General features: G+C 37.0%; 1 protein-coding gene and 1 pseudogene across 1 annotated transcript; one reads left to right on the forward strand and one right to left on the reverse strand.

Annotated features, from left to right (window-relative positions):
• Window positions 1–1,108: 1,108 nt before the first annotated feature.
• LOC123465712 lies at window positions 1,109–3,238 on the forward strand (annotated as a pseudogene).
• A 6,719-nt stretch (window positions 3,239–9,957) lies between these two features.
• Window positions 9,958–10,902, reverse strand: LOC102407490 (olfactory receptor 6C3-like). Its single transcript, XM_044940639.2, has one exon. The coding sequence runs from the start codon at window positions 10,900–10,902 to the stop codon at window positions 9,958–9,960; it is 945 nt and encodes a 314-aa protein (XP_044796574.2).
• Window positions 10,903–11,272: the final 370 nt, after the last annotated feature.

Here is an 11,272-nt window from a genome sequence, read left to right on the forward strand (position 1 = left end):
TCGCAGCACTGTTTGTAATAGCCAGGACATGGAAGCAACCTAGATGTCCATCAGCAGATGAATGGATAAGAAAGCTTTGGTACATATACACAATGGAGTATTACTCAGCCATTAAAAAGAATACATTTGAATCAGTTCTAATGAGGTAGATGAAACTGGAGCCTATTATACAGAGTGAAGTAAGCCAGAAAGAAAACACCAATACAGTATACTAATGAATATATATGGAATTTAGAAAGATGGTAACAATAATCCCGTATACAAGACAGCAAAAGAGACACTGATGTATAGAATAGTCTTGTGAACTCTGTGGGAGAGGGAGAGGGTGGGATGATTGGGAGAATGGCATTGAAACATGTATAATATCATATATGAAACAAGTTGCCAGTCCAGGTTTGATGCACGATACTGGATGCTTGGGGCTCGTTTACTGGGACGACTCAGAGGGATGGTACAGGGAGGGAGGAGGGTTCAGGATGGGGAACATGTGTGTACCTGTGGCAGATTCATGTTGATATATGGCAAAACCAATACAATATTGTAAAGTTAAAAAAAAAAAAGAAAACAGATTTTAGACATCTTAAAAAAATAAAAAATCTATCAAAGAAAAAAAAAAAAGAATTATACTATTATACTGACCAAATAGAGATTTTACTAAGTGAATATCAATGTAGATAAAAGGAAAATATAAAAATACAACATAGGATAGAAAGCAGAATATACACACACATATAGAGAGAATAATAATATTTAGATGGCAGAGATTTTGAAGAAAAAAATGTTCTCTGAAAGATAATGTTTTATGTTTGATGTTAGATATTCATAAAATTTAGTTTCCCTAGCCAATGACACAGATCCAGTCTATGAAAAATCCACTCTGCCTCTTCTGTACTCGGGACTCTCTACACAAGTTCCCCAGCTTTTTGTACCAGGGATCAGTTTAGTAGATGACAACTTTTCCAAGGAACTGGGTGGAGGTGGTTACAGGATGTTTCAAGCTCATTTTGTGTATTGTGCACTTTATTTCTATTATTATTATTAAATCTTTGCCACATCAAATCATCAGGCATTAGATTTCAGAGTTCAGACCCTGGCTCCAATACTCGAGATGGTCACAATAGTGAATTCATTAGGTGTGATTCAGATAAGGAGTCAGAAGTTAGGAAGGTGGATGTGAGTCAGAGTGAGAACTTAGAAATCTTTCATATTGTGAAAGATTTAAGTCCAATGACTCATTTGGGAGACAGACCCATTTGAGTGACCTTTTCCCTGACATATTTGGTTTTTCTAAATTAACTAGCAAAATAATAATATAAGAAATCTGATAAAAGATTAGGAAATAATGCAATCTAACTGAATTTGAAGAAAAGATGAGGAGTTTTCTATTGGGAAAGAAATATTTTAGGAAATTATTTAAAAGATCAACAGGTAGCATTTCCATTCCAGTATTTCAAATACATAGAAAGCCTAGGTTAATATTCCTGATCTTCACATTTAGAATATGTGATTTGGATAAAAATTTAAGTATATTTTTAACCCCATTTCAATCAGTGAAATAGTTATTTTATTTATTTTTTTAAATTTTATTTTATTTTTAAACTTTACATAATTGTAATAGTTTTGCCAAATATCAAAATGAATCCGCCACAGGTATACATGTGTTTCACATCCTGAACCCTCCTCCCTCCTCCCTCCCCATACCATCCCTCTGGGTCGTCCCAGTGCACCAGCCCCAAGCATCCAGTATCCTGCATTATTTTAAAAGAAATGTTCTATGAAAAACACGCCCTGGCACATAGTAAAAAAAAAAAAAAATCTTTAAAGTTAAGTTGCACGATACTGGATGCTTGGGGCTGGTGCACTGGGACGACCCGGAGGGATGGTATGGGGAGGGAGGGGGGAGGAGGGTTCAGGATGGGGAACACATGTATACCTGTGGCGGATTCATTTTGATGTTCGGCAAAACTAATACAATTATGTAAAGTTTAAAAATAAATTAAAATAAAAAAAAAATAAAGTTGTTTTTTCAAAGATCTTCCAAGTTAAATTAGTATGGCATAGTCCTTCCAGAAATAAATTCCAGTGCTATCTGTGAATAGTTTCCTTTTCTTTAAGTCTCTTTGCGTTTTACCCTGAAGGATACTCAAAAGAAGAAGAAAAGGAGAAACTACATAGAAATAAGAGAGTTTATCCTTCTGGGACTGTCAGATGACCCACAACTTCAGGTTGTGAGCTGTGTCTTTCTACTCACCACCTACATGCTCAGCATCACTGGAAAGCTGGATGGCCACCTACAGACCATCATGCATTACTTCCTCCGAAATTTCTCGATATTAGAGGTGTCATCCACAACTGTCACTATACCCAAGTTCCTTATCACCATTATTAGAGGAGAAAAAACTTTTCTTTTACTGATTGTATGACTCATTTTTCTTTTTCTTTTTTTTTTTTCATTTTCTTGGGAGTCATTGAGTTTTGCCTACTGGCTGCCAAGTCTTCTGACCATTACATTTCCATCTGCAAATAGCTGCATTATATGAGCATCATGAATTATAGAGACTGCACACTGCTTGTCTTGGCTTCTTGGCTGGCTTCATCCTTAATCATTTTTTCATCACTCATGCTGTTCAGACAACTTGATTATGCCATTGATAATTTTAATTGTGATTATTTCCCCTTTCACACATTTCTTGTTCAGACACCAAATTGCTAGAGATGATGGGCTTTCCACTGCTGTGTTTACCCTAATGTTCAGTTTATTAATAATTCTGTCCTATCCATATACCATCAGAACAATTCTGAGGATCTCTTCCACCACTCAGAGGACAAGGGGCTTTTTCTTTCTTTCTTTCTTTCTTTTTTTTTGGTTGATTGTAATTTTATTTTAGAGGGATGGTATGGGGAGGGAAGAGGGAGGAGGGTTCAGGGTGGGTAACGCATGTACACCTGTGGCGGATTCATTTTGATGTTTGGCAAAACTAATACAATTATGTAAAGACAAGGGGCTTTTCCACATGTTCTTCCCATAGATTGTCATCTCCATCTCTTATGGCAGCTACATTTTCATGTACATGAAACCATCAGCAAAGGACAGGGTGTCTTTGAGCAAGGGAGTGGCTGTGCTAAACACCTCAGTAATCCCAGGCTGAACCCCTTTATTTATACCCTAAGGAATCTGAAAGTCAAGTGAGCCTTCATGGACGTGGCTAGGAAGACTGTATTCTTCTCAAGGAAATGAAAAAATAAAAGCCTTGTTTTATAAATTAGAGGCATAACAATGAGCAATCAAATAAAAACCAGGGCTTTCAAAGTCTATTGATTTTCACATAGTCTCCCTGGAAGTATTTTCCAGTGCTCATACTTCTATTGACAGCACCTTACCGAATATGAGTGCAGTTGTGCAGTAGTTTGAACATTCTTTGGCATTGCCTTTCTTTGGGATTGGAATGAAAACTGAAATATCGAGTGCAACATTTTAACAGCATCATCTTTTAGGAATTGAAATAATTCAACTGGATTTCCATCACCTCCACTAGTTTTGTTCATAGTGATGCTTCATAAGGCTAACCTAACTTCAGACTCCAGCATGTCTGGCTCTAGCTGAGTGATCACATCATCATGGTTATCTGGGTGATTAAGATCTTTTTTGTATAGTTCTTCTGTGTATTCTAGCCAGCTCTTCTTAATATCTTCTGCTTCTATTAGGTCCATACCATTTCTGTACTTTATTGTGATCATCTTTGCATGATATGTTCCTTTGGCATCTCTAATTTTCTTGAAGAGATGTCTAGTCTTTCCCATTCTATGGTTTTCCTCAATTTCCTTGCATTTCCTTTCCTTCACTGAGGAAGACTTTCTTATCTCTGCTTGCTATTCTTGGGAACTCTGCATTCAAATGGACATATGTTTCCTTTTCTCCTTGGCCTTTCGCTTCTCTACTTTTCTCAGCTATTCGTAAGACCTCCTCAGACACCCATTTTGCCTTTTTGCATTTCTTTTCCTTGAGGATGGTCTTGGTCACTGCCTCCTGTAGAATGTCAGGAACCTCCATCCATAGTTCTTCAGGCACTTTATCAGATCTATTCCCTTGAATCTATTTGTCACTTCCACTGAATAATCATAAAGGATTTGATTTCTATGAGGTCACACAGAGTCGGACATGACTGAAGTGACTTAGCAGTAGCAGCAGCATACCTGAATGGTTTAGTGATTTTCCCTACTTTCTTCAATTTAAGTCTGAATTTGGCAGTAAGGAACTCATGATCCAAGCCATAGTCAGATCCCAGTCTTGTTTTTACTGACTGCATAGAGCTTCCCCATCTTCAGCTGCAAAGAATATAATTAATCTGATTTCAGTATTGACCATCTGGAGATGTCCATGTGTAGAGTCTTCTCTTGTGTTGTTGGAAGAGGGTGTTTGCTATGACCAGTGTGTTCTCTTGACAAAACTCGATTAGTCTTTGCCCTGCTTAATTCTGTATTCCAAATCTGCCTATTATTCCAGGTATTCCTTGACTTCCTACTTTTGCATTCCAGTCCCCTATGATGAAAAGGACATCTTTTTGGGGTGTCAGTTCTAGAAGGTCTTGTAGGTCTTCGTAGAGCCGTTCAACTTCAGCTTCTTCAGCATTACTGGTCGGGGCATAGACTTGGATTACAGTGATATTGAATGGTTTGCCTTGGAAACAAACAGAGTTCATTCTGTCGTTTTTGAGATTGCACCCAAGTACTGCATTTCAGACTCCTTTGTTGACTATGAGGGCTACTCCATTTCTTCTACTTCTTACCCACAGTAGTAGATACAAAAGTCCTCTGAGTTAAATTCTCCCATTCCAGTCCATTTTAGTCCCCTGATTCTAAAATGTTGATGTTCACTCTTGCCATCTCCTATTTGACCACTTCTGATTTACCTTTTCATGGGGTTGCAAAGAGTCGGACATGACTGAGAGACTGAACTGAACTGATTTACCTTAATTCATGGACCTAACATTCCAGGTTCCTATGCAATATTGTTCTTTACAGCATCAGACTTTACTTACATCACCAGTCACATCCAAACTGGGCATTTTTTTCACTTTCTCTCCATCTCTTCATTCTTTTTGGAGTTATTTCTCCACTCATGTGCAGTAGCATATTGGGCGCCTACCGACCAGGGGAGTTCATCTTTTGGTGTCATATTTTTTTGCATTTTCATACTGTTCCTGAGATTCTCAAGGCAAGAGTACTGAAGTGGTTTCCATTCCCTTCTCCAGTGGACCACGTTTTGTCAGAACCCTCCACCATGAAGAATGTCCAAACTACCACACAATTGCACTTATCTCACACTCTAGCAAAGTAATGGTCAAATTCTCCAAGTGAGGCTTCAATGGTATGTTAACTGAGAACTTCCAGATGTTACAACTGGATTTAGAAAAGGTGAAGCAATTAGGGATCAAATTGCCAACATCTGTTGGGCCATAGAAAATTCAACAAAGTTCCAGAAAAACATCTACTTCTGCTTTATTGACTATGCCAAAGCCTTTGACTGTGTGGTTCACAACAAACTGTGGAAAATTCTTAAAGAGATGGGAATACCAGATCACCTTACCTACATCCTGAGAAATCCGTATGCCATTGTAGAAGCAGCAGTTAGAACTGGACATGGAACAACGCACTGGTACCAAATTGGGAAAGGAGTATGCTAAGGCTGTATATCGTCACCCTGCTCATTTAACTTATATGCAGCATACATCATGTGAAATGCCAGGCAGGATGAAGCACAAGCTGGAATCAAGATTGCTGAGAGAAATATCAATAACCTAGATAAGCCGATGTCACAATCCTTTGGGCAGAAAGTGAAGAGGAACTAAAGAGCCACTTGATGAAAGTGAAAGAAGAGCGTGAAAAAGCTGGCATGAACCTCAGCATTTAAAAAAACTAAGATCATGACATCCGGTTCCATCACTTCATGGCATATACATGGGGAAACAGTGGAAACAGTGACAAACTTTAATTTCCTGGGCTCCAAAATCGTTGCAGATGGTGAGTGCAGGCATGAAATTAAAAGACACTTGCATCTTGGAAGAAAAGCTATGATCAAACTAGACAGCATATTAAAAATCAGGCATTACTTTGTCAACACAGATGCATCTAGTTAAAGCTATGGTTTTTTTCAGTATTCATGCATGGATGTGAGAGTTGGACCATAAAGAATACTGAGTGCCAAATAACTTGATGCTCTTGAACTGTGGTGTTGGAGAAGACTCTTGAGAGTTCTTTGGTCTGCAAGGAGATCCACCAGTCAATCCCAAAGAAAATCAATCCTGAATATTCATTGGAAGGGCTAATACTGAAGCTGAAGCTCCAATACTTTGGCCACTTGATGCAAGTAACTGAATAATTGGAAAAGACCCTGATGCTGGGAAAGAGTGAAGGCAGGAGGAGAAGGGGATGACAGAGGATGAGATGGTTGGATGGCATCACTGACTCAATGCACATGAGTTTGAGCAAGCTCCAGGAGATGGTGATAGACCGGGAAGCCCGGAATGTTGCAGTCCATGGGGTCTCAAAGAGTTGAACATGAGTAAATGACTGCACTGAACTACCAAATATAGTATATACATTTTTTGCCATTCAAATTCTCATCATTCTCTCATGTACTGCCCTTCCTTTGGGTTCATCATTCCATTCAACCTTGGAACTGACCTCATTTCCCTCTTTGAAATATTTTTTTTAATTCCATGTTTTCAAAATATTTCTTTTTTTGTCCTTCTTTTTTGTCCTTAATTAGAAAATTAAAGACAGACAGAAAAAGGCAGAGCAGCAACACCTGAGAGAGACCTGTGTTTTGATTTTGACAGGAAACACTCTTTCTAGAAATTCAGGAAATATTAAATCATGCTGAATACTATTTTTCAATGTTTTTTTAGTTGTTGGATAATTGCTTTACAATGTTGTGTTGGTTTCTGCCATACATTAACATGAGTCTGTCATAAGTATACATATGTCCCCTTCTTTTTGAACTTCACTCCCACCTCCTACCCCAGCCCACATCTCTAGGTTGTCATAGAGGCCTGGGTTAAGCTCACCGTGCTGTACCACAACTTCTCATTAGCTATCTGTTTTACATATTTTAACGTATGAGTTTCAATGATAGTCTCTCAATTTGCCCCACCTTCTCCCAACCCCAACCCCGCTATGTTCCAGGTCTGTTCTCTATGTCTGTGTATCTAATTGCTGCCCTGAAAGTAGGTTCATCAGTACCATTTTTCTAGATTCCATATATATGTGCTAATATACAATATTTGTTTTTCTCTTTCTGATTTACTTCACTCTATAACAGGCTCTAGGTTTATCTACCTCACTATATTTGATTCCAGTTTGTTCCTTTATGTGGATGCTTGGCTTGTTATGAACCAGTTTATAACCCAGCATATTGTTTGCATTTGTGCTCAGTCACGGCCAACTCTTTGTGACACTATGGACTATAGCCTGACAGTCTCCTCTGTCCATGTGCTTACCACAACTTCTTTATCCATTCATCTGTTGATGGACATCAAGGTTGCTCCCATATCCTGGCTATTGTGAATAGTGCTACAATGAACACTGGGGTACCTGTGTCTTTTAGAATTGTGATTTTCTGAATATATGCCCAGTAGTGAGATTGCTGGGTCATATGGAAGTCTTATTCCTATTTTTTAAAGAAATCACCATACTATTCTTCATAGTGGCTCTATAAATTCACATTCCCACCAACTGTGTAAGAGGATTCCCATTTCTTCATGTCTTCTCCAGCATTTGTTTGATGATGGGCATCTTGACCCATGTGAGGTTTTACCTCATTATAGTTTTGACAAGTGAAGTTGAGTATTTTTTCATGTGTTTATTAGCCACCTTTATCTCTTCTTTGGAGAAATAGCCATCTCTTTAGGTCTTCTGCCCACTGTGTCAATGACTTGTTCTTTTGTTATTGAACTACATGAGTTGCTTGTATATTTTAGAGATTAATCCTTTGTCAGTTGCTTCATTTGCAAATATTTTCTCCCATTCTGAGGGTTGTCTTGTCATCTTGCTTATGATTTCCTTTGCTGTGCAAAGGCTTTTAAGTTTAACTAGGTCCCACTTGTTTTTATTTCCAACATAAGGAGGTGGAGGTCTTTAATCCGTTTTGAGTTTATCTTTGTGAATGGTGTTAGGAAGTGTTCTAACTTTATTCTTTTACACATAACTGTCCAGTTTTCTCTGTGCCACTTATTGAAGAGGCTGTATTTCCTCTGTTGCATATTTTTGCCTCCTTTTTCAAAGATAAGGTGCCCAAAGTGCTTGAGTTTATCTCTGGGCTTTCTATTTTGTTACACTGAGTCTTCCAATTCAAGAATTGGTATGTCTCTCCATCTGTTTATGTCATCTTTGACTTCTTTCATCAATGTCTTATAGTTTTCTTTATACAGCTCTTTTGTGCATTTATTCCTAGATATTTTATTGTTATTGTTGCCTTGGTGAATGGAGTTGATTCTTTATTTTCTCTTTCAGATTTTTGTTACTAGTGTATTGGAATTCAATGGATTTCTGTGTATTGATTTTGTATCCTGCAACCTTACTAAGTTAACTGATTAATCTAGTAATTTTCTGATAGTATTTTTAGAGTTTTCTTTGTACTATAGTATCATGCTGTTGCCAATGAAAGTTTTACTTCTTTTCCAATCTGGATCCCTTTTCTTTCTTGTTCTTCTCTATTGCCATTTAAAATTAACTTCAATTTTACCTTTTCATCATGGCTGTGAAATAAGAACAGTCATATAAAACATTTCCTGAGGAAAAGATAAGGTAAAATTTTCTTCAAGAGAAAATCAATAACAGCTACCTCAGAAAGTTGTTTAAGAAAAGCTATGATGAACCTGACAGTGTATTAAAAACCAGAAACATCACTGCCAACAATGATCTGTATAGTCAAAGCTATGGGTTTTTCAGTAGTCATGTAGGGATGTGAGAGTTGGACAATAAAGAAGGCTGAGCACACGAGAACTGATGCTTTTAGACTGTACTGCTAGAGAATACTCTGGAGAGTCCTTTGGACTGTGAGATCAAACCAGTCAATCCTGCAGGAAATCAACTCTGAATATTAATTGGAAGGACTGATGCTGAAGCTGAAGGTCCAATAGTTTGGCCACCTGATGTGAAGAGCACATTCACTGGAAAAGACCCTGATGCTGGGAAAAATTGTGAAAATTTCCAAGCATCTGGAAAGATGCTTGGAAGGCATAACTAGATCATGGACATGAGTTTAAGGAAACTCAGGGAGCTAGTGAAGGATAAGGGAGCCTCGGGTGCTGCAGTCCATGGGAGCACAAAGAGTTGGATACGAATGAGTGACTGAAAATGAAATAAAGCTGTTCACAAGATTCAATTAGCCAATATGAAGAAAATAATTAGAATAGGCCTGGAATATAGTAATTGCTGAAAAAATATTAACTCTACCCTTCTCTTTCTTCTCTCTCCTCATTATTATAAAAGTATTATAATAGTAAAAAGAGTTCAAATATACTTTATTTTCTAAACTTTAAAAGTATTTAAGTAGATATTTATATTTTATTTATAACCCTCAAGTTATTGTCATTGTTGCATTTCATGAAAGTTCCAAATAGAATAAAAATTTCCTAATAATGTCATTTCTATTACCTGGTAAAATGAAAATTTCAGAAATCCACATCAATTCCCACATTCTTTTCATCAAACTAAATGGCCTATAAAATTGTAACACCAATCTGTTTTCTTTACTTCATCCAAAATATTTGAATAAAACATTTATAGAAAATTCTGAAGCAATATTCAACTTTATCCAGTTAATTAGGTTCAGTGTGGGGAATTTTTTAACATGGGAACAGATGAAAAGGACTCATGCAACTGTACTGAAAGAGTTTTGGAAGACTATGAGTAACAGAAAGTATTTTAAAGAACTTTACTCTTTTAATGATATAATCACTTGCATTTCCTGGAGAAAAAGATAACCTTTTGGATGGTATCCTTGAAGGCTTGTTTCACTTGCTGGTTTCTCAGTGAATATATAAATGGATTCATCATAGGAGGAACAGAAGCATTCAGAATAGATGCTCCTTTGTTCAAGGATGCCTTTTCCTTTGCTGATGGGTTGGCATACATGAATATACAGCTTCCATAAGAGATGAAAATGACAATCATGTGAGAGGAGCATGTAGAAAATGCCTTTTTTCTCTGACTGGCAGAAGGCAGCCTCAGAATTGTCTTGATGATGAACATGTAGGATAGAATTATTAATGCCAAAGTAAAAAGCAGAATCTCTAATGCAGAGTAAAAACCAATCACTTCAAGGAGCCAAGTGTCTGAGCAAGATAATTTCAAGAGGGGGAAATAGTCACAAGCAAAGTGATCAATGATATTAGAACCACAGTAATCTAACTGGAGAAAAAGAATAACAGGTGGGAAGATGTTTAAGAACCCTGCCAGCCAAGCACAAAAGACAAGCAATACACAGACTCTGTTGTTCATGATGGTTGTGTAATGCAGGGGTTTGCAGATAGCTACATAGCGATCATAGGACATGGCAGTTAGAAGATAAAACTCAGTGATACCCAAGAAAATGAAGAAAAACAGCTGAGCTGTACAATCATTGTATGAAATCGTTTTGTTCCTGGTGATAATTGTGCCCAGAAACCTAGGAATACCGACAGTTGTAAAGGAGATTTCTAATATAGAGAAGTTCCTGAGGAAAAAATACATAGGTGTCTGTAGATGGGAGTCCACCAAGGTGAGAATGATGATGGTCAAATTTCCAGTGACACTTAATATATATGTGATGATTAAAAAGAGAAAAATCACAATCTGAAGCTCTGGGTCATCTGATAGCCCCAGAAGAATGAATTCTGTGGGTCTTGTGTGGTTTTTCATTGCTGATCCTTTCCCCCATTCAAAGAGTAAATGGATGTGTCTCCTATAGGAAATAAATGATCAAAATACATTTGAGGATAGAATACAAATCTTTTAAAGTATCCATCATGACGATAATAAATGAAATTTAAAATTCACCTACAGAACTCTCTCCAATTTCCATTCAACTTTTCATTCTAGTAAGGAATATTATCTGAAGTTCAAATTCATTATTTCTTCTTCAAAAATACATTATCACAGACTATGGATAAAATAAAACTTTTATGATAACACTTAAATAGGGCTATTTTTTCTAATAATTTTTAATTGGTTCAAGGTATTCTTTAAAATATTTAGCTTCCTTTGTAAAAGGTATAGATATATATTAATT

Source organism: Bubalus bubalis, chromosome 4 (assembly GCF_019923935.1).
Source record: "Bubalus bubalis isolate 160015118507 breed Murrah chromosome 4, NDDB_SH_1, whole genome shotgun sequence".
Classification (NCBI taxonomy): Eukaryota; Metazoa; Chordata; class Mammalia; order Artiodactyla; family Bovidae; genus Bubalus; species Bubalus bubalis.

Excerpts from the sequence above, each read along its gene's own strand:
- LOC102407490 (XM_044940639.2), bottom strand. The coding sequence starts at position 10,902 with ATGAAAAACCACACAAGACCCACAGAATTCATTCTTCTGGGGCTATCA.